Source organism: Haliaeetus albicilla, chromosome 18 (assembly GCF_947461875.1).
Source record: "Haliaeetus albicilla chromosome 18, bHalAlb1.1, whole genome shotgun sequence".
Classification (NCBI taxonomy): domain Eukaryota; kingdom Metazoa; phylum Chordata; class Aves; order Accipitriformes; family Accipitridae; genus Haliaeetus; species Haliaeetus albicilla.
The window spans coordinates 29,591,079-29,614,372 of NC_091500.1; the positions used below are offsets into that span (position 1 = coordinate 29,591,079).

The 23,294-nt window shown below is 52.6% G+C and overlaps 2 protein-coding genes across 4 annotated transcripts in view; one reads left to right on the forward strand and one right to left on the reverse strand.

The window, feature by feature from the left end:
• LOC138689806 (zinc finger protein 385A-like) overlaps positions 1 to 23,294 on the forward strand; it is a 282,741-nt gene that overhangs the window by 42,680 nt on the left and 216,767 nt on the right. The window lies entirely within an intron of this gene.
• LOC138689923 (octapeptide-repeat protein T2-like) lies at positions 11,006 to 12,611 on the reverse strand. Its single transcript, XM_069806571.1, has 2 exons — positions 11,937 to 12,611; positions 11,006 to 11,887 (listed from the first exon to the last, which is right to left on the reverse strand). Exons 1-2 carry the CDS (start codon positions 12,351 to 12,353, stop codon positions 11,621 to 11,623), a joined length of 684 nt encoding a protein of 227 aa, XP_069662672.1. The 5' UTR covers positions 12,354 to 12,611; the 3' UTR covers positions 11,006 to 11,620.

Genomic DNA, 23,294 nt, shown 5'->3' on the forward strand with positions numbered 1-23,294 from the left:
CTAACCCTAACCCATCCCCTCCTGCATCCCTCAGCAACAAGCACCAGCTCCTGGAGTCATGGGATCTCCTGGTTTTTTTGCCTCATTTCCAGCCCTATAAAGAGAACTTTTGGGGGGGGTTAAAAATGATGGGATTTTCTCCCCAGTCCTTGGTGATGTAACGGTTTTAGCACCTACAGATATATAGGGGACACATCTGCAGGGACATCCCTATGTGCATATGTAGGATTGTGGGGCTAAGACTATAGATCTCTCTATAAGCACCCAATATACTGAGCAGCAGGACAGTATATGGGTCGATATGTGAGGCCCTTACCCAGCTCTGTGCATCACTAGCTATAGAAATGTATGTATAGATAAAGATATATACGCACCCCATGGATCCAGCTCTGCACACAGCATTGCAGGAATAGGATTGCATATGTGCCTATACGTGCCCCCATAGACTCTACCCTAGAGATGTCATTATAACCACAGGACCGTATACATCTGTGGGCAGGGGACTGTATCTGCTTCTATACGTCCCCCATAGGTCCCACTCCGTGTGCGTAGGAGCGATAGGGCCCTATAGGTGCCTGTGCAGTGCTGGCACCGTGCTGCCTGTCCCTCTATACGTGTCTATAGGCACTGACAGAGGTGGGAGATGCTGCCTGGGCTTGGGGGGGGCTCAGCCTGGTCCTGGGGGGGTGGGCTCGGTCCTGTCCTGGGGGGCTTTACCCAGCCCTGGGGGCTCAGTCCCATCCGGGGGGGGATCAGGCGGGGGGGGTCCATAGGGGGTCTCGGGGGGGGGGGGAGGTGTCCGTGGGGGGATCCCGGGGGGGTTCTGGGGTGGAAGTCCCGAGGGTCTCCGTGGGACGGAGGACGTGGGATGTGGGGGTCTCGGGGGGGGTCCCGGGGGTCTCCGTGGGAGGAAGGACGCGGGGGGGGGGGGGGTCCCGGGAGGAGCCTCGGGGCGAGAAAGACGGGGCTGGGAGGAGGGGGGGGGGGGGCGGGGAAAAAAAAAAGGCAGAAAAAGCAAACTCTCCCCCCTACCCCCCCCCGGGGCAGGGCTGGGGGCGGCGCCGGGGGCGGTGCGGGCCGGGGCCGCCCCGACGGGACGGGCCCCCGGGCGGCCGCGGCTCCGGCTCGGGCGGAGCGGCCGGAGGAGGGAGACGGGACTGCTGCGCCCTCCGAACCGGCCCCCCCGCCTCTTCCCGGGACCCCCGGGACGGCACCCGCCGGGACGGGACCCCCCGGAGCTGCCCGGCCCCCCCGAGTCCTGCCGGGTCCGGCCGGCCCGTCCGCCCCGTCGGGGAGCTGCGCGGCAGGTAAGCGGGGTCCGGGCCCCCCCCGGCCCCTTTTCTCTCCCTTTCTTTTTTCCTCTTTCTTTTTCTTCCTTTCCCTCCTTTGCTTTCCCCTTTTCTTCCTTTTTTTACCCTTTTTTCCTTTCCCCTCTTTTCGTTTTTATTTCTCTTTTTTCCCTTTCCCTTCTTTTCGTTTTTATTTCTCTTTTTTCCTTTCCATTTCCCTTTTTCTTCCTTTTTACTTTTTCTTTCTTTTTCTTCACTTTTCTTTCCCTTTTCCCCTTTTCTTTCCTTTTTTTCCCCTTTTCTTCCTTTTTGCCTCCTTTTCCCTACTTTTTCTCTTTTGCATCTTTTTTCTTTCCCTTTTTTCTCTCTTTCTCCCTTCCTTCCTCTCATTTTCTTTTCCACCTCTCTTTTCTCCCCTTCATTCCCTCCCTCTTTCCCTCCTCCCCCCCCATCCCCCTGCAGGGAAGGGGCAGCACAAACTTTGCCCCCCCCCTCCATCCCCTCTTCCCCCACTCCCCCCTCCTCCATCTCTCTCTAGAAAACAGCCTGAAAAAGTCTATTTTGGGGGTACTCCCCCTTTCCTCCATTCCCCCCCCAAAAGCTGCCAGGTTGGGGGGGGAGCTCCAACTTGGGGGGATTGGGGCGGGGGGGCGGCTTTGCCCCTCAACACAATGAGGGTCCTGCAGTGGGATGCTTGGGCCAAGCTGGGCAATCTGATTTTTATGGGACACTCGACAAGTGTTCTGAACTGGACCTCCTTTTGCTTCACTCCACCCCCCACCCCGCTAAGAAAAGAGCCTTCAGCCCATTTTTGGGTTGAAAAAGCGAGAATTCAGCTAAAAAATAAATAAGGGGTCCACCACGCTCTGGTATTCAAATCACGTAGCCCCGAGCCCAGTGTTCCCACTTCCAAGAAATATTAATCTAAATTACTATTAATAAGGGACAGCTACAAGTTAATTGGCATTAAAATAATTCATTTCAATTTGTTAATATTAAATGAGCAGATAGCGCCTTCGCTCCGGACGCACTTGCAATGCCGGGGCTGGGGGGGGAGGTCCTGGCCATGGGCCCCCAAAACGTTCATGGGAATTCCCAACACTGGAGCAGCACTGGGTGCAGGATCCTGCTTTTCCCCTTCTCTTTCCCCCCCGCTTTTTTCCTCCTTTTTTTCCAGCTTTCCCAGGAAAACAACCCCTCCAATCCGCCAAGCATCAAGGCCTCTGCTCCCACCCCACGCGATTCCCCACCCCGGGTAAAGCCTCACCATCCACTCCAGCCCCTAATAAAATATTTACACCCTTGTATCCCGCTATTGATTTTATGGAAAACCGCTCCGCCGCTGGAATTCATTAGGTTTGAGTTACCCCACTCCTCGGCTGGGTAAAAAGCCCTCTCGTCTCCCATCTGTTTGCATCCCGCGGAGCTAAACAGAGCAAAAAAAAAGCGATTTGATTAATATTTACAGGGCTCCGGCGCCTGCATCCGCGCGGCGGCTCGCTCCGGGTGCGGAAGGGGCTGAGCCAATGGGGAAAAAGAGGGAAAAAAGGTCGGAAAAGGTTTGGGGTTTTTTTTGCATTGCCGGGGATTGGGAGTTAATTCTTTTTAAGGGGTGTTGGTGGGGGGGACAGTGGTTTTGCTCTGAGCCTGAGCATCCCAATGGAAAAAAGTCTTGGGGGGGGTGCGTGCTGATCCCACTTTTTTGGGGGGATGGGGGGGTCTGGGGCTGGGGAGAGCAGAACACAATGGAGTTTTTGGCTCGTTTTCAGCCGGATCATCTCCCCAATCAGCTGGGTGGGGACAGGGGGGACGAGCCCACAGGCTGGGCTGGGGAGGGAAAAGGGCCCAAAAGAGCCCAAAATAACCAGTTTCCCCAAGAGGCGATGCTCCCAGTCCACCCAGTTCAGCCCAGTGCGCTGCCTCCAGCAGGAATGGCAAGCTGCCCTCCCTGGGGGGAGTGAGGTGAGTGCTGCGTGTAGGGACATGCGGCTGCTGGGGGGGGTCTGTGGGTGATAGCAGCTGCTGCCACCTCTGGGGACCACCCAAGGGTGCTGGGATGGGGGGCTGCCTCTGCGCTGCCGCCAAGCTTCCCACTGCATCCCCAAAATGCGACCGCATCAACAAAATGCAATTGCATTCCCAAAATGCAATGGCGTCTTCAAAGTGCAATCACACTTCCCCCCCCCCAGCTTGGAGTTGCACCCCCCAGCTTGCAATCACATCCCCCAAATTGCAGTTGCATCCCGAGATTGCAGGCGCATCCCCCCAGCTTGCGGTTGCCTCCCCCAAAATGCAATTGCATCAACAAAATGCAGCTGCACCCCGCAATGCAATTGCATCTTCAAAGTGCAGTCGCATCCCCCAAAGCGCAACTGCGTCCCCCAAACTACAGCCCCCCCAAAGTGCAGTCACATCTCCCAGATTGCAAATGCATCCCCCAAACCGCAGTTGCATCCCCCAAATTGCAGTTGTGTCCCCCAAATTGCAGTTGTGTCCCCCGAATTGCAGTTGTATCCCCCAAATTGCAGTCTGCGGCAGCTCCAACCCCAGCAATGCTCCACGGTGGGCTCTGCTGATGCATTTCCCTTTGCTCGTGCAGAGGACAGGGGCTGCAAGGGTGGGAAAGGGATGGGGTTTTGCCTCTCCCTATGTGGTCCTGGTGCTGCTGCCGTTGGGGTGCAGCTCCACGAAGGGAAATCGCCCCTTGGCAGGAGCTGAGAGGCGAGGGACCGAGGAGGAGATGATGGTGGAAGCTGCAGGGGCTGAGATCGGAGGCGGAAAGAGCCAGGCGTGCCACAAGGGCAGGGGTTTGGCTGCTGGAGGACAGGTCAGAGCATCCCTCCGCCTCATCGGAGCATCTCCCCACCTTGCCGGAGCATCCCCCCATCTCATCAGAGCATCCCCCTGCCTTGTCGGAGCATCCCTCCACCACATCCCAACTGAGGGCTTGGGTGGGAGATGCCAGAATTGGGGAGGGGATGTGGGACGGGGGGAGCCACCATGCACCCCCTCTGCAAAGCAGGTTTTTAGGGAGGAACAGATTGAATAGAACTCAGCAAATGTCAGAAAACACCGTTTCCATGAAAAAAAAAAACAAACAAAATACCTCATTCAAGGCTCCAACATCCCTCCAAACTCCTGGAGGGTGGCATCCCAGCCCCTGCCCTGGGGATGAGGTTGCACCCTCACCAGAGCTGATTCCCTCCCTTGCAAAGCACCCATGGAGTTGGGGGGGGCACAAACCCTCTGTGGAGAGGTCTGGGGTGCCCCCTTCTCCCCAAAATCCCCACGGCCGGGCTCCCAGCATGAGTTACGGCAGCGCTTCCCCTATCGCTCCCCTCTTGCCTTTGCATAACTCACGGCACTTGGCACCGGGCTCTTTAGGAGAAGGATGCTCCGGTCAGCCGCAATAATAAATAGATAAATAAACCCCTGGAAAGTCTCCGGCTGGCCGCTTAAATACATTTTATGGGGTGATTAGAACAAGAGCCGTCCATTTGAGTGGTTTATTTGTAGCTTCTGTTTGTGCTGGTGAAGGTGTTGGAAGCGTTTCCCATCCTCGTTCGGCACTGAAGGCTCGATGGGCACTGCAGCCCCCAGCAAGTATCACCTTCCCCACCCAAACCTCTTGGGGTTTTTTTGCTTTCTAAGCCTGGGACCTGCCAGGGAGGAAAGTGAGAGCATTTTGGGGGCTGAGTGTGTAAAATAAATGAACGTACTCCCCTGCTCGCAAAAAAATATCTGTTGCAAATAGACATCTTCACCCATAATCAGTTAATTTCAGGATGCAAAAATTGCACCAACATACCCTAATGTCTTTGTTCCCCCCTGAGAGGATGGTTTGGGGGGTTCAGGGCAAAAAAAAAAAAAACCAACCCACCAGCAGACCTGGAGCCAGCCACCTCCCCGGTGCGGCTCCATTACCCCTAAACCATCCTCGACGAATGGGTCCCCCGCCGGGAGCATCTCCCCCGCCCGCACCCCCCGAACAGCTTCCAGCCGCCTGTTCTTCCCTCCCAACAGCCCTTCCAGCGCCGAAGTCACGCCTAATGTTTCGCTTAATTTTTCCCGGCTGCAGCATCAGTCCCTGCTCCTCTCACTCTTCCCATTTGCTAATGAGTGTAATGAGTTGCCAGCCTCGTTGTAACAACCTTTGCCATATTAGCGGGCTCCGCTCTGCCGGCTTCCCTCAAATCAGATCATCCTCACTTTTCCCAGTAAAACCAGGCATTAGCAAGCTTCCAGCCGTGGTTATATAGTGACCACCTGCGTTTTGGTGCTGGTTTTTCTCCTCTCCGCTGCTGGAAGAAAGGTGAGGATTGACCATGGACATCTCCACCGGCAAAGTTCACCTGGAAAACCACAGCTCTTTGCTTGCTTTGCTTCAACGTCCTTAAAGGTTGAGCATCGTGTTTGGGCACCAAATAAAAAGCCTTTGAGACCTTGAGGTCTGAGGCCCAGAGCCTTGAGAACGAGGAGCAAGTCCTTCACAGCATGGTGGGACGATGTCACTGCAGTTGGGTGGTCTTGGGACACCTCTCGCCTTGACTTTGCTGTTGAGTTGGGACACTACTCAATGGTTGGCTTGGGCCGCAGTGTGGTGGGACGATGTCACTGCCATTGGGTGGCCCTGGGGCACCTCTCGCTTTGATTTTGTCATTCAGTTGGGACTCAACTCAACGGTTGGATTGGGCTACTGCTCTGCCAGACCCAACCCGGGTCACTTTAACAGGGAAAGTCCCAGCAATTTTTCTTCCAAGCTTGAATTTTGGTGACAGAAATGATAAATAGTGCTGCTGGAAGGAGGATTCGGGACTGGAGGTGTCGGGACGAGCACAGGGCTCCAGGGATGAAGCACCTCAGGGCAGCCCTGAGGTTTGGCAACCTTGGAGCATGAAGGCATGCTGCCAAAATTTAGCTTTTCTTAAGGATTTTGGCCATCTCATTTAACAGGTTTCATTACGCGCTGACCCTGGGCTAAGCCCAGGCTCTTTCTCAACTCCCCGCATTTCTGTATTGCTTTTCTTTACCCTTATTTCTTTACCGGAGGCGTGCAGAGGAGCTGTGTGCTGAAGGCAATCCAAAGCCGCTCCTGGCAGCGCCCAGGAAAGATGCGGTTAAACTCCTGCCAGAGTTCAGAGGGATGCAAAGAGGCAGTTGCAGGGTGACGGCAGGGAGAAGGAGCCATAAATTCCTGGTATTTACCCAGGGTTGCATGGCCATGATGCATTTTGCACAGGGTGAGAAGATCGCCTTTGTGCTCCCAGGGCTGCCCGGCGCGGGCTCAGCTCCCTCCGGGGCTCTTTGTCAGCTCCGTCTTTCTCTCTTTGCCTTATTTATTTGTTTGGCATCGGAAAGGCCGGCCAGCGGGACTGGGAATTGTCTGGATCCAGTGGCTTCTCACATCCCCTCCCTCTTCCCAGCCCCTTCCATGGGGAGCCGGATCTCACGGCACTGGAGAGGGTTTGGGGTGGGTTTCGGTCCTTTTTGCATCCCTCTCTTCCTATTTCCAAGGTTCAGGAATACACCCAAATGGAAGATTTCCATGCACACACCGCCACGGTGCTGAATGGGGCAGAGGAAGGGTGGGGACAGGCTTGTGTGGGGCTTGAAAATGAACAAAAAAACCCAAAATAAATAAAAATCAGAAGGGAAAAACACGTGGCACTGGCCACCCTGCACCCATGGAGCTGGGTCTGCTGGGAGCCAGCGATTCCGGCAGTCCTGCAGCAAGAAGGGCAAGTCCCCGGCGTTTGGACCCACATGTGGCTTTTTATGGTCTGCTGGAAAAAAACAAGGTGAGGACTTTCCCTGTTGGGATGCTCCTCTCCTATCCCATTTATTTCCCTGGGGAAGTTGAACCCATCAGCGCCAGGGTGACGTCTCCCACCTCTGCTTTCCCATTGCCCCCCATTACGTCCTCAAAGCAAAGCAGGGCTCAGCAGCACAGACGGCAACTCCAGAAAACCCCCATCCCAACCTCAAATTTTATGAACATATTTATCAGTGGGTGAAATTTCCATCCAGTGCTGCTCGTGCTGGGCTAAAAAGCTCCTCAGGGAAAGAGAGTGTCAGATTCGGGATCAAGGGTGCAGCACTTCTGCCCGATCACTTGCTGGTGCAAGCCAGAAACGCCAGGATAAGCGTGTGAAGGGCTCTCTGTGCCTCCTCCTCCCCAATTTCCACTGACCCTTTTATTTAATATTGTTTTCCAAAGGGAATGCCCAAGCTGTAATGTTTTGCATAGGATTTCCCACATCCAGCATCGCCCTGGATGGTCCAGCTGGTCCCAGCGCCCTCTTCCCAAAGGGATGCTGAGAAAATGGTACCGGCGATGCAGCAGCATCACCTCGGCGGTACATTTGGTACCTCCAGATTCATGGGGACACGCAGGGGGACGTTTGCCCCCAGCCGAGGGATTTGCAGAGCATCCCACATTAGGAGGGGGCTCTGACCAGTAATCATCCTTCCAGCCAGGTAGGGAACCTTAAGGAAACAAGTCGAGCGTAGTCAGAGCACGGTGCCGGAGGCAGGAGGCCGTGGATCAGTGTATTTATGGCTGCAGGCAGTCCATTCATCTGCAAAAGCCTTATAAAGAATCCCTTGCAATCACCTACAAGCAGCGTTGCTTGTTAATGGGTATTAGCTCTGACCTACAGATTTATATCCCGCTCCCCACAGGATTGCCGAGCCTTTGCCAACCAGGGCAGGGAGACGCGGAGAGCCGGGGCCAGGCGTCAGCAGCAGCTGGAAATCACTGCTCGGGGCAGACCTGGCTGCTCAGGTCTCCTCCGTGGCAGGTCCAGCCCAGCTGAGCTGGGGGGGCTCCTGGCTTTGGGGATGGATGAGATTTACACCTCCCTTAGCGTCATGAATTTTGCCTGGGCAGCAGGAGATGGTGATGGAGAGATGGAGTGAGCCAGGGACGGAGGGATGGAGGGAGGGAGGAATGGAGGGATGGAGGGACAGAGGGATGGAGGGATGGAGGGATGGAGGGGGAAGCCACTGTTCACCTTCCTCCATGGGATGCTGGAGGAAGAGCATCCCATCAACCCAGAAGCAGCATCCTCCAGCCAGGAACCCTGGTGTTTTTCCATGGGTGGAGAATTCAGGGGTTTCCCCTTGTTCCTGGGCTGCCCCATCCCTGGTCCCCCTGCCCCAAAGCAACCCGCTCCCACCCGTGGGGACTCACGGGTCCCCTCTCATCCCTAGGGGCAGCCCACGAGGGGACCCCAGCTGGGTGCTTGCACCAGCACCCATAGGAGCACATCCCAAGGACGGGCATTTGGGAGAGAGATTGTGCCGAGCGAGGTGGGAGGGGAGGAGGACGCTGAATACAAGTTCTGCTGCACGGGCCATTGCTCAGGGCCGGCGTCTGCCCGGCGGAGAGAAAGCAAATTGCAAAGCAGCAGCAGAAAAAAAAAATATACTGCAGTCTTCTCATCTGTCCATTTACGGAGCAAACCAACTCCCGGCATATTAATATCAGCCAGCCCGGGAAGAGGAGAGGGAACATCTTGATCTTTTCCATTAGGTGATACCTTGTCCTCTCTCTCTTTTATGGCTCACGACTGGTTTGCTCCTCTCCGCAATTCCCCGCTTTGTTCAGCTCCGCGTGCAGGAAAAGCCAGTGAAGCATCTCGAAATATAATTAGAAATCTAAATATGACATCGCTGTTACACTCCGAGACCCAGCACCATAAAACACCCAGGCTGTGATTTGTAAAAGCCGTAGCGAGTCGGCCGGAGCAGTATATACACCCGAGCATCCCGACGGATGAAGTTCATGATTGCTTAAAGATTACCCATGAGTTTTCAATTACCTCCTATTAATGTATTTACTCTCTGTATCTTTTATCAAGCTAAAAGTTGTTTTATTTTTTGCACGGGGATGGCTTCAGTTTCTTAAATGGCACATATTTCAATATTAAAGCCGCTTACTATCATCGTGGGCATGAGCGATGCCTCCAGGGAGCGGAGCCGGAGCCGGCTGCGTCTCCATCCTCTCCCGGAGTTTAATTAAGTGGGTGTTTGGCTTCACCCAGAGTCGGACATTATGGATGGTCAGTGCAGATGCCAGTGAGGGATGGAGTTTCTGGTGCCAGGTGGGATTCAAATCCAGGCGAGCTGGACCCATTTTCCTGCTTGTCCTCACTGGGAAGATGCTGGCGGGCAGGGATGGGCAGCAGAGCCGGGGGGGATGCCTCCTTCCCTCCCCAGCAGTCAGCTCCCTGCCTCAGTTTCCCTCAGGAAGAGGAGCTGACCCAGTCCATCACCTTTTTCAGGAGTGAGCCCTGCTTGGGCACAGTACACGTGAGGGCTGGGGTCTCTCTACTTTGAACTGAATGAAGCTGAATTCCTCCCCAAATGAAGGAGCCTGTGTCCCGTCCCCCTCATCCTGCCCCGAGAGGTGGTGGGTGAGGGGAGAGGGTCCTCAGACATCTCCAGAGATGCTTCCATGGCTCTCGCAGCCCAGGATGCTCCCCTGTGCCATCCTGGGGCCCATTTACATCATCCCGATCGATGAACCTCATGATTTCTCCCCAAAACCGTGGATTTTTCAATTACCTCCTTCCTGCGCTTGATGCAACTCCTGCACAAAATCTCCCCCCCCCCGTTAAAGTCTCCTATTTTTGAGCTGAAACCTAGCGATTTCACTAATATCAGCACAGGCTGGGGACCAGAGCAGCCCCAAAATCGCCTCCCATCCTCTCCCCCCTCAGAGGGAAGGTCCCAAGGAGGGATTTTTCACCCCACCCCCCAACCCAAGGCTTGACACTGAGTCACTGGCATCCACACAGACATTTTTGGGACAATTCTCCAAAGAAAGGGGCCGAGGACCACATGTGGTTGGCAGCAACGCGGGAAGCCATTGGGAAATGATGTGTTGAAAGCCCCAAACGGTTCTGGTGCAAATTCCTAGAGAAAGAGCGAATATCTGGGACTGGGCCAGGAGTGGTTTCCATTTCCAACCATGGGAGGTTGTTCTCTGTGTCCCCTTCCCATTGGGTTTCTTCTTCAGGGTTTTGTTCACAAATCAGTGACTCGTGTTTTTCTGGGTTTGCTCCACTTCTTTTTTTTTTGAAGCCGGATCAAAATGTAGAGGCCAAAAGCTGCTTGGCCACCACGGGGAATGGTGGCCCTTGCTGGACCCCAGCCATCATGCCCAAGGTGACCTTCAGGAGAGGCTCATTTTGGCGCTCAGCGGGGTGGCTGGGCATTGCCTGCGAGCCGCACGATGCTTTTCTTTAGCCAGCTGGAAAAAAAAAATCGCCTTTCTTTGGGTGCAGCGAGAAACAAAGAGATGTTTCCTCCAGGACAGAGCGTGTCATCCCATCCCTTTCTTCCCCAGCCAAGCAACTGCTGAGTCCTGCCGTGCTTCTGCTGCACTCATCTGTTGGCCAAGTCTTCATGGAGGTCTCTATGTTGATGCCTCGGTGCAGGTGTAAATCTATACGTAGATGCCTGCGTAGGTGCCAGGCTCCTTGTAAAGCCCATAGGGACTTAGTCAAGCTGTTGACTTCGCTAGTGATCAAAAGACCCCCGCGCCATTGGAGAAGCCCTGGGGCTTCAAACATCTGCAGAAGGCTGGCAGATGTGAGCTGCCAACGGGGAGCGGCTGGGAGAGCCAGGAGGGTGCCAGCAGCATCTCGGATGGTGCTGGGCACCCTGTGTGGCACCGGCACGGACCCTGGCATGTCTGGGGACATTGCTGACTAAGGCGGGCTGGCCTGGAGGTGAATTGTTGAATTCCTTCCCTGCAATGTCCCCAAGATCATCTGGTCCATGGTATTTAACTGAATGAGCCGTGGGTTTTTTTTCTAGGTGCTGTTTGAAGCCATTGCCAGGCAGCGTGGGAAAGTGGCAGTTTCTTGGGTTTGCCTAAAATCTGCCTCCCACCAAGGAGGAACCCAAAGATGCCTCCTGGGGTTGGCCCAGTTCAGGCGTAACCGTCCCAAGGAAGGTCCATGTGCTGATGTGTCTGCCTGGGGGTCCTTGGCCATGCGGGGTGGTGGGACCCATCCTGGCATGGGACACCCACCCCAGCCCTCTCCCGGGTGCCAGGGGGGTGCCAGCTCTAAAAGCCCTGAGCAACCTTCAGCATCACCTTTCATTTGCCTTTATTCTTGGAGGGGGGAAAAAACCCTCCCCAAAATGAAGAGAAAAACCAAAAAGTTGGGTGTGGGTTTGGTTTGTTGTTTTTTTTAAATGACATGAAATGACACAAAAAGGAGATTTTTCTTTCTTATTTCTGTATGTTGAATCAAACAGAGAAGTGACCATGCCTGGGAATTGCAGCATAGTTTCCAAGCAAAGTCTTTCTCGGAAGATCAAAATTTTTTCTTTTCTTCTTTTCTTTTCTTTTCTTTTCTTTTCTTTTCTTTTCTTTTCTTTTCTTTTCTTTTCTTTTCTTTTCTTTTCTTTTCTTTTCTCTTCTCTTCTCTTCTCTTCTCTTCTCTTCTTTTCTCTTCTTTTCTCTTCTTTTCTCTTCTTTTCTTTTTTCTTTTTTCTTCTCTTCTCTTCTCTTCTCTTCTCTTCTCTTCTCTTCTCTTCTCTTCTCCTCTCCTCTCCTCTCCTCTCCTCTCCTCTCCTCTCCTCTTTCTCCTGTGTTTTCCTGTCTTTTCTCCCTTTCCCTCTCTCTCCCGCCCTCATTCTCTCCCCCCCCCCCTTTCTCTTCTCTCCCTCTCTTCCTCCAAGCCCCCACAAGGCCACCTCCCAGCACCGTTTCCCCCCGTGCCCCCGCTGCTCCTCGCTCCAGCCCCACAGCTGGGGCCCTGCCCGGGTGCTCCCCTCCCGCACGGCAGCGGCTCGTGGGACGTGGGGACCCTCCTCCCGCCGGCACCGGGTCTCCTCCAGGCCGGCAGCCAACCCTCTGATGTGGCGGGACCTGACATGTCGGTGACGGGTTGGGAATGTTGCGTTGGCCCCTTTCCTTTCTTTTTTTTGCCTTATTTTTTTCTTTGCTTGTCTCTCTTGGCCGTGGCTCAGAGTTTTGGCTGGCCCTGAGGAGCTGCTCCAGAGGGGGATGCTGCAGCTGGACCCCATTCCAGCAGGGTCATCCATGGGGAACAGCCCCCCTTTCGGTTGGGTGGGTCCTTCTATTTTATATCCCAAAATTGCCTGGATGGGGATGAATCATCCCAGAGACCCCTGGGCCCTGTCCCAGTTTGAAGACCAGGTCAAGGCGCAGAGCCATGGACGAGTCCTTGGAACTCCTGGATGAGTTCCTCATCTCCCAAAAAACAGCGCAGCCACCAAATTCCCAGTCCTGTGATTGCACAGGGGTTGGGGTTAGCTAGTACCCCTCGTTTAGGGGATGATTCCCTGCTCCCAGCTTCTCATGAGGTTTCCTCAACCTCTCAGCTCAGGAAAGCTGGGTCAGAGCCCTGCGGTCCTGCTGCTGGTCCCACGCTTGCTCCAGCCCTGGGGGAAAAGCTCCCCAGCAGAAATAAGGGATTATCTCCTGTTTGAGGGTCTGGTCGGGGCAACACATGGGCTTTGGGGAGACATCAGCAGCTCCAGGGGCTGGGTTGTCCCCCGGGGAGGCATACGTGGGGTGTGGATGAACCATCCCTGGAAGCACCCAGCTTTCTTCTCAAGGTGCCCAAATCAGCAGAGGACACCCCTCTGTGTCCCCAAAGTGCTCCTGCAGCATCTCCTTTTCAGGTACTCACACCCTGGACCTGACCCAGCCAACACTTCGCTCAGATCAGGGCAAAAAAACCTGATTTTTAGTCTCTGGAGAGTCACGATTCCAACCTGCTCCCAAAATAGTGGCTTTAAGGGCTCAGCTTTGCTGGATGGCCGGATTTTAGGTGCTTGGAATACCTAAAATGGGGGTAGGACTTCTGAAAGACTGGAGGTGGCAACTTGTCCCGGTGTCCCTGAGTACACGTGTCCCTGTCCTTGGATCCAAGCGATGGTGCGAGGGCTCCTTCTTCCACCTTTATGGGGCTGGAGCTGGGAAGTTATGGGAAGAGCATCTTCCACATCCCTGCTCACTTCCAAAGGCCAGCCCTGCCGCTCGCTGCCAAAGCCTTTCCTCCAGCCAAGGAAAATCTATTAATGCCTCCAGGAAAATGACTCCAGGGTCCATGAAGGATCTGTCAGACTTTAACGCTCTTCAGCTTTCAGCCAGGTTTCATATTCATCAAAAAGATGGTGCAAGAGGGGACAGGGAAAGCACGTCAGAGGGAGATATTTGGAGCCAAATTCAATAAGTGCTGCTCAAACAGCCTTGAAGGATGTAAAATATCATTCGTTTGGAGAAGTTTGGGAAATGAGGAGGTGGCATCTGCCTCTGAGGACAAACGGCTTTCGGCCAGGCCGCAGGCAGTGAATGGCCAGAGGATGCCGGAGCATCCGAGATGTCTGGGGATGCTGAGGGGTGAACCTGGGTTTGGGGGCTCAGGGAGGGAGGAGGGCAGGATGGGGCCATGGGGACAGGGTGGGGGGGCTGGGGGAGCCTGGGTGACAGCAGGGTGGTAGCCAGTGGGTGCCTCAGCATGGGTACAGGGAGGTGAGGACCACCATGTCCTGGCTTCAGCATCCCACCCGACTGCTGCCGGGCTTGGAGCCCGGGGCTCAGATCCTGCAGTGGCCCCAAGAGCCCCCTGTCCCCCTCACATACACCCCCCCTGTCCCCCCCACATGCACCCCACTAGTGACTGCAGGCTGCTGCAAAGGCTTTTCCTATGGGGTCAAGTCCTACAGGATCTGTTCCTGTAGGATCCATTCCTGTAGGATGCATTCTTACAGGATCTGTTCCTGTAGGGCCCTTTCCTATAGTTTCTGTTTCTCTAGGATGCATTACTGCAGGATCCATCCCTATAGCACCCATTCCTACAGGACCTATTCCTACAGGATCCATTTCTCTAGGGTACATTCCTACAGGTTCTGTACCTCTAGGATCCATTCCTATAGGACCCATTCCTGTGGTATCCATTTCTCTAGGATATATTCCTATAGGATCTGTTCCTATAGGACACATCCCCATGGGATCTGTTCCTGTAGGATGTGTTCCTATAGGATCTATGACAATAGGATCTGCTCCTACAGGATCCAGGATGCACTTCCCTGGGATCTATTCTTTTAAGATCTCTTCTTATGGGATTTCTTCCTATAGGATCACTTCCTATAGGATCCATTTCAATAGGAGCTGTTCCTATAGGATCTGTTCTTATAGGATCCACTCCTAGCAGGTGCATTCCTATTGGGTGCATTCCTATAGGATCTATTCTCCCTTCCCATACTTGTTCCCAGAGTCTTTTATTCCTGCCCACCCGAGGGAGGTGACAAGAGTTTGGGATGGGTCTGGGAGCCAGTGGGACCCCCAGGAGAGAGGGAAAAGGAGGACTTCATCCCGGTTTTCCCAGGAGACCGGCACACTCCTACCCTCAGCTTCCCCCACCATCTGAGGAGCACAGCCAGGTTTGCCGGCAGAAAGCTCCGTCAAGATCCACACATTATTGCTGCTGTTGTTATTACTTTTATTTAAGGGCCATGGATACCACGAGGGAATAACTCCATCCTGGTGCCATAACATGTAAAAAAATGCCTCGGTGTTTACAGCACAATCGTGTTGACTCTTCAGCTGGGAGTAACTTCCACAGCTAAACGAGAACCTGGCTTTTTATGGCAACAATTATGCTAACGATAACATTATTAAACTGCATGGGAATGACCCCTAAATCAACCCAGAAAGTTGCCCCTTCATGAAAATTGGATAATTCAGTCCTCGGATAAATTGATCGGTTGAAGAAGTCCCCCGACCACTGCGAATTCGGCAGATATCTCTTTTTTTTTTTAAAGAAGATTATTTATGGTTTATTTTAGACACCAGATCATTTGGTGCTTGTTTCATCAATTTGTCACTGTTTTTATTGTCACCAATTGCCCATAACTGGAGTGCATTTAAAATGTCATTGATCTTGATATTATGGTGTCATAATATGACAGTAATAGTTGTATCTTGTACAGAAAGCCCACTTCCTAAGATTGATGGCTTTCACCGTACCAATTATATTCTGTCCATCTAAGTGATAAAGAGAGCGTTGGAGGCATTCAATAGATAAATTAGATATCTTTTCAATTATTCCCTTTATTTTATAGGGTCACGTGCCTGATTAACAACTTTTTACTTCTGTTATTAGCCAGCGAATTTTCGATGTTCAACTCCCCACGTTTTAATTTTGCCGATATAATGAAAGATGTTGAGGGCTTTGTGCGGGGCTCTGTAATTGTCTCCAATCTTTCTTGCTCTCCCTGGAAGTACATGAGGGTTTCTCTCCTTTTTTTTTCCTCAGGATTCAAAGGGAAAAAAAAAACCAACTCCTTTTCCTGGAATTTGTCCTGATCTGTGAGCTCAGCCCAGTTTTCCACTGAGGCTTCGCTCCATGTTATCTTAATTAGAAGGAGTTTGGTATGCGAAGCGTCCCATGTCAGGGAGGGGGTGAGCCTCAGGGGAGCTCCTTAGATGAGCGTGGGGTCCTCCACACCTCCTCCAAAATCAAGTCCTTGGCCAAGGGGTGGTCACCGGCCCCACATTGCTGCTCCTGCCCCATTTTGGGGGGGACACGAAGTGGGTTGGCTCAAGCCCTTGCTGGGACGGAGCCACCCTGGTCCATGACTGGCCCTTTCTGGGGGAGAACAGGGTGGGTTTGGGTGGAATCTGGTCAACTCTCTTTGGGTGGGGGGACTTGGACACTCCTGGGGAGACGTTGCTGCTGCCGGGGAGACAATGCCTTAATTATCGCCTGTGGCCACCCAAGGATGCACCCACATGCCTGGGGAATGCTCCCATCTCTCTCCCTTGGCCACCAAGTAAGCCTTGGGGACCAGTTGAGACCAAGTCCTGGCTCCTACATGGTCACAGCGAGGTGAGATGGCTCCCAGCTGAGTTCAGCTCCCAAAAGCGAGGCATCAGGCTCAGACACCATTCTCTGGTGGAAGGAGTCGGGCTCTGGATGTGCCAGGCTCCCTCCGATGACTGTGAGGTCCATGAGCAGATGGACCTTAACTTCTGGGCAGCCAGAAGGACTCAAGGTGATGACTGGGCTAACGGCAAAGGGATGGAACATCTGACACCACTTCAGCCTGGCTCCAACTCTGCCCTGACCGTGTTCCTGCTCCCAGCCTAGACCCCGGGCTCCTGGGTTGTTGCACCCAAGGTGGGACAACAAGATCCAGGCTTTATAACACATAAAATCCCCGCAAACGACTTCTTTTTCTTTCTCTGAGCTCTGCACCAGATATGCTGGACCAGCCTGAGGGCAATCCCATTCACCCCACTGAAGACATCAGCCTCTGCACACGCTGGGAAATATTTCGCCGATGGGCAGCGGGGGGGTCTGCAGCTCCCCCCAAGCCACAGTTCTTCATTCTGATCCAAGAAACACACAAAGAACAATTCAGGTGGAGTTACCGTAAGGAGATTTATTGCATACGGGGAAGCACATGTGATTTGATACCAAAGCATGAATCAAAGCGGGACAGCCTGGATGTATTTACATTTCTACCCTACGCGCATGAATATTGCAAGGAGAATACAAAGTCACGGAGGCGACAGCTTTTGGCGTGTAGGTTTGGGGGGGCTTTGTGAGTTATGGGGGGGGCAGCTGTAAATTTGTGGGTGCACAGGGAATAAAAGGGGTGATTGTGAGTGTAAGGTTGGTCTGTATTTATGCTGCAGGGATTCTCCTTTCTTATAGTTAAGAGGAAAATGTTGGGATTTAATAGTTGCTGTGGATGAGGAGTCCATCACAGGGGCTGGCTGCACGTCTTGGTGGAGACCTTTTCTCTGGTCCTCATGCAAATCTCGATGCAAAACCCAGCAGCAGGAGCTGAGACTGTTTCAGGCTCTGCCACACTGACCCCATCATCTGGCTTTGCTCCTCGCTGCCCAGCTCTTCTCCAAGGTGAGCATCATCCTTCATGGTTGGTGCTGAAGTGGACGCCCAATGGTGGCCTTTGCCACCAGCTTGTCCCCATCAGTAGTTCTCCTCCATCTCACCATGAGGAGATCATGGGGGCTGAGTGTCTTGGCAGGGTAATGGTTTGAGGGTCTCCAGCTAAAAGAGGGGATATGGGAGAAGGAAAAGTGTCCAGGGTATGCATCAGACTGCCAGAGCCAAAAGCATCCATCCCAGCCATGGTGCATGGGAGGATGGAGGTTGCACCATTGCCTCTTGGCTGATTTTGGGCCCAGTCTGCCCAGAAATGGTCCATCCCTGCATGGAAACGGCCAAATCATGGCCATGACCTAGTGTGGATGTTTTTGTTCTCCATCGGGGCTTCATGGAAAGATTCATCCCCCACTTGTGATGAATGAACTTTTAATGGAGAAAAATAGATCGTCCTATTTAAGTGAGACATTTAAGTGAAGCTGATGATTTAAACAACTTAAAGTCCATTAAACAAAGGGGGAACCTGGATCTTAAAGTCTCATTCATTTTGAGAAGCGTCTGGCCTGGGATAAACATGACATTAAGTATCCATCTGAGCATTGCTAAAACATACATTTGCCTTTGTAATAAAATGTTTTTAAGATATAGTAATGGTTACCTGGAGAGCGGTTCACGTTAAAATCCCTCTGCTGAGATACTTCAGTAGCTGCCCATCAACTAATGGAAACAAGATATTTGGATGTGAAGACACCAGGAATATTTTGGCCTTATTTAGGGGAGAAGGAGGATGGTGCAGGGAACTGTGCCAGCTCCGTGCCTCTTCCAAACCCCAGACCTTCCTCTTCCTCTTTTGGTCCTGGGTGGATGAGATGGAGTGGTGGTGGATGGATGGAGATCAAAGCCAATTACAGCATAAGAAAGAGTTATCAGAGATGTTTAGCAGGCCTCTGCATCCAGCGAGGGCTTTGCTTCTCCATCACTGACAAGCAAAAGGAGAGAGGTTAGACTGGCGATCGCTGGGTTTCCATCAACCACACCTGAAGATGATCCATCAAAGTCATCAGAGGTGCTGAGTTAGCTCTTAGGTTAATACTAAAATGTTTATAGCTCCTCCCAAGTTCAGTATTTTGGGGCTTCTTGACAAGTTATCACAAGCCTTGTGACAAAGGCACCGGGTCCTGCCTAGACACAGGACAGGAGCCTCAGTTTTCCCTGAAAAGATAAAGTTTCTCCTCCTCTCATCTACAGAAAACCCACCTCTAAAATCAAAGAGGCAAAGACCCTCCAGAGGCACCAGGAAATTCATCTCAGGAATTTAAAGCAAACCTCAGGATTTTAATGTCTGGGCTCATCAGAGCACGGAAACATTTGCTTAACTTTGAGCATGTGCTTAACACCCGCGGGAGCCTGGTGCTGCCAGGCAGTTTTCCTCCCCGGTTTGTCCGTCGTGGGAGCAGAGCTGGGACATGACGTGAGCCAAGGGTCGGACAAACAGGGCTGACGCCACAGCAAGATTTATGGGAGGGGAAGGGACCCGCTTTCTTTTCCGTGATTAATAAGGAGAAGACAAGGAACCTCCTCAAAGCCTTGGTGGAGGCATTTCCCTTCCCAGTGCCCAGCTTGACGGGGTCATTTGCAGCCAAATTCCAGCGTGATCTCCGCTGTAGATATCGTTTCCTCAGAGGATTGGAGAATCCCATCCTGCTCATGGTCTCCTGTGCTTGGAGGGGTCCAAATCCTGCCCTGACAGCCACATCTCAGTGGCTGCAGGAGACACCCAGACTGGGAAAGTCTTCACTCTCCAGCCTGATCCAAAGTTTGTTGACCCTGGTGAGATGTCTGGGGGATCAGGCTGTAGATGGAGGTGGTGAAATGATGTGGCTGGTGAGAAAGCCTGATGAAATCAGGGTCTGGAAAGGACCTGGGGCATAGTCGGTGCCTGCAGAGGGGGAGACACCTGGAGCCCCATCCTCCAGAGCTGTTGCATCCTCTGCTCACCCCTGCCAAGTGATGGTGACCATGGCAAGGTGTCCCATCAACCCCACGTGCGACCCCAACCTCTCCAAACATCTCCCCATTCTCAGGGCTGGAAAATCCCAACCCAAGGGATTTGCATCCCGTTATGCCTCTCTCTGACAGACTAAAAGTCCCTGAGGATCCCATTTACCACCATCAGGACCTTCTCCCCTCCCTGCACAGGGCGCATGATGGTCTCGGTTGCCATCAGAGACACATGGACGCTCCGACAGCGATTCTCCACCTGGAGCATAGCTGCATTGCTCATGTCCCTGTCCTTGCATATCATTTGGTCTCGCATCACGCTGCTGGATGTGTCGTGAAAGACCTCTCCGAGCGGCCACAACTCAGGCGGGTGGCAGGCTGGCAGCCCAGCATATGGCTCTGACAGGGAAAGGACGATTCACTGTGAGCAGGCGCAGCGAAGCCCTAACGAAGACAAGAAGCTGTAATTTTTACCTTGAGGTTACCTGCCAAGCTGCTTCCCTAGGGGTGTATAGATCAACTAAGGGTGTGAATTTAAAGCAGGCCGGCTAAATTATATTAAACCTGCGCGTGGACCTTCTCGCTCAAAATGCAGCCAGCCTTAATTCGGTTTAGCTTTGCGAATTAAGCTAAACTGAATTAAACCAACTGTAATTCTGAATAAGTGTCCAGAAAGGGGCTTCATGTGCTCTAGCTAATCCACTTTAGAAGTTGATTTGGATTAATGCTGATGGATGTCCCCTTATAGATATGTCTTGGTGCTCCTGGGCTCGCCGGCTCTGCCAACACACTGAACAGCGAGGATTTACAGCATACCAGCTCCCCCGTACCCACCTCCCTTACAGACCTGCTCCGAGATTGTGAGCTATGTCCTCCTTCCATGGGATGCTGAGGCTGGGGTTCAACCACCTTCTTGAAGGACAGGATCCGTCCTGCTTCATCAACTAACTGGTGTTGGGCTTAGCTGGGTGTTTGGTTCCTGTCCGGTCAATGGAAGGAGGCAAGACACTCATTTGGGGCATACTTGGGGAGATTCCTTGTGGGTTTGCAATGAGCACCTGAATTTAGCCCTTCCTTAAGACTTGAGGGTGCTGGTCTCTCTGCATTGACCGTATAGAGGGATTTTGGCATGAAGCTCCTAATTTAGGCACATCTATTAAATGGTTAAAATTATGCAGATGAAAAATGTCCACACGACTAATTAATATCATAAAATCACACCCCCCGATCCAAAATGAAAGCAGGCAGAGCAAAGACCCAACCTGTGCAATGCCACGGCTGTTTGTGCAAGGAGACACTGAGAGGAACCTGCAAAAATTCCCACACCAATAGGGTTGTCCGCCCACATCCCACCGCCCGCGTGAGGCCATGGAGGCACCAGACCCCAAGCATCCTCACCTCTTTTGAAAAACAGCTTGGTAAAGTCCCTCTGTTGCAGAGGACAAGCGTATCCCCTTGACTTTGTCTTTTTAGAGTTTGCTGACATGTTAACAGCTAATCCCGTGGCTGTTGACTTCATTTCTCTTCCAGAACGGCCAATTGGCAATGGATCAATACAGGGGAAAGGTAGTAGGATGGGAGCTAAATAAATTATTTCCCTTTGGGAGGCAACGTGGAGATGACAGAGAGCAGAGCACCTCACTGCCCCACAGACACAGCTGGTCCAGAGCAACTTTTTGGATGGTGGATCCTGCTAGGATGCATTTGCATCCCATGGCCTTGGCACATGGTTACACGGTGAGGGGATTGGGTGAAAAACTTGGATAGAAATTAGCTCAGCAAATCCCTGTCCCATCAGAGCATTGCTGGAACCTCTCCATCCCCACTTCCTTGTCTTCTTTCTGCACAGTGTCCTGCAGGTTGGGCCAGCTCTGCTTCACTCCTTGAAGTGAAGGAAAGCCTCAGGAGGAAGGAATAGTTTCTTCCAGCGCTAGCTGTGGCCTTTGCTTATTTAAATAGAAAATGTTGGCCTGGATGGGTTATCTCAGCTCTTTCCAGTGTCAATGGAGAAAGGTGGACCACTAGATATGGGTCATCTCTCCCATCCTACTCATCCCTTTGGAGGATGAAGGTGTAGGTGCTCATCTCTCTCCAGGGGTAGAAGAAGGAGATCGGACCCGACACTATGTTTTTGGTCGTGGGACATGAGATGAAGCCACCCTGAAGGCCCTTCTCCTAGCTTCAAAGAGTGCTGGATTGGGCCCTGCGGCAGGAACGTGTCTGCAAGGGAACACTCAGGCAGGCAAATCTGAATTAACTAAGGGTTTGAGTTTAAAGTGCATTAATTTAAAGTGCATTTAAAGAGCATGCAAAATGCATGCAAAGTGCACTTTGGTCCAAATGAAAGTGCTCCTCCGTCAATGGAAAGTAATTTACTGCCCATCCCCTGGCGTTTCGGTCAGGATACATCTCTCTTTACCGTAGACGCCCGCAGGTTTGTTAGCGAAGATGAGCTTCTCAGTTCAGCTCCTCCTGAAGAGCATCTCCCTCGGCATGGGTAATTCCCCGCCGTGAACCGTGGCTTACGGGATGCAGCAAATCGCTTCCCGCAGTTACCCCTCTTTCCCGATTGGGGTTGGGAAGAGGATGGACGACACCTTGCAGGGGAGTGAGTAACCAAGAGCCGGGGGAGCATCCCACCTTTAGGCTGATTGCCCACGCTTTCCCGTATGGAAACGCATGCTGGGAGAGGTCTCAAGTCACCGGTTGACTTCCAGGATGAGGAAAATGGGATCCATCTCTTTGGAAGATGAACTTGAATGAGCAGCAGCCTTCAGAAGGCCAGCGCTGCTCTGGATTGCAACCTGGAGCATGTCCAAAGCAGACGCATCCCTCGTGGAGGGACAGGAGGTGCAGAGGCAGAGCATCCCTTCACAGCCCATTTTACAACGCCACCTCCATCTCTCCACACGTGGGTGATGAGCTGCTGAGAGACGGGCAGGAGATGGCTGAGCCCCTGCCCTCGACCCAGAGGTTCTGCCAGCACTGCTGTCTTATTTACAGCTACAAAATAAACAACTCACCAGCTCAGAAAAAATGCACAACGTCCTCCCTCCATCCCTCCCTCCCTTCCTCTGGCCTCTCCCCCACAAACGGCCGGCAACAGCTTTGTTTAGAAAAGAAAACTGATGTTTTTATGGGTCCCATGAATCTTACCGGGAAGCCAACAACCCCGGACAGGCGGCTCCGAGAAGCTCAGCCGGAGCCGTGAAGCATTGCCTTGCAAAATAAAGGTCAACCCAAGCCACTGAACACCATTAAAGCCAAGGGCTGGGTGCCAGAGTCCAGGCTTTTAAGCCCAAAGAGCTGAGCTTCAAGCAAGTTCTCTCCTAAAAGCTTGGAGTGAGCTGAAATCCCCCAGCTCAGGGATGTTTTTGTAGCAAACTGGGGTGAAATGGCCTCTTTCCATTTTTTTGCTAGGGATTTTCGAAGGAAATTTGGTCCTTTGAAGGGAAAAGCTGGGAACGGAGCAGGAGCATCCCAAATATTCAGGCAAAGCCCTGGCGTTGATGTGCAAAGCCAGCGGGCTTTAAAAAGATGAGCAAAAAAGGGGCTTGAGGGGTAAATCAGCAGGGGCGAGATGCTTCCCACGGCGATGTAACTGAAACTCCCAGTTTTCCAGGGTGAGAAAAAGGGTGGAAAATAATTGAGCTCTCCTAAACCCCAGCATATTTAACATGAAGTTCAGCATGAAACTCAGTAATCCTCGAGTGGGGCCAAGTTCTCAAAGGAGCTACAGGGACAAGCCAGGGTCTTGCAAATGGAGCGAGCAAAACCAATTACCCTAAAGAACAGCAGTGAGTTTTTTAGGAAAGATTTTTGGCTTTGAGCTCCAGTTTTTAAATCAGTCTCCTCCTAGTAGAGGCCGGACAGATGTGTCACTGTTAATGAGCGATTACCCATCGGCTGAGCCGTGGTACCCGGCCGCCCGCTCCCAGCGGTGATTTAAGTGCGGTGGTGGGTGATGGGGACAGCCATGGCCGCGGTGATAAACCTGCCCTCGTGGTTAAGCCTCACCTTTCCCCTTCTAGCTTGACTTATCAAAAAGTTAGGCCAGCTCCCTGAATGGGAAGGGACTGGGTCGTTTTGGGGTGTTTTC

Excerpts from the sequence above, each read along its gene's own strand:
- LOC138689923 (XM_069806571.1), bottom strand. The coding sequence starts at position 12,353 with ATGGATGACCCTGCTGGAATGGGGTCCAGCTGCAGCATCCCCCTCTGG. Across the intron at positions 11,888-11,936 it reads GGGGGGGGGAGAGAATGAGG|AGGAGAGGAGAGGAGAGGAG; the intron begins GCGGGAGAGAGA and ends CACAGGAGAAAG.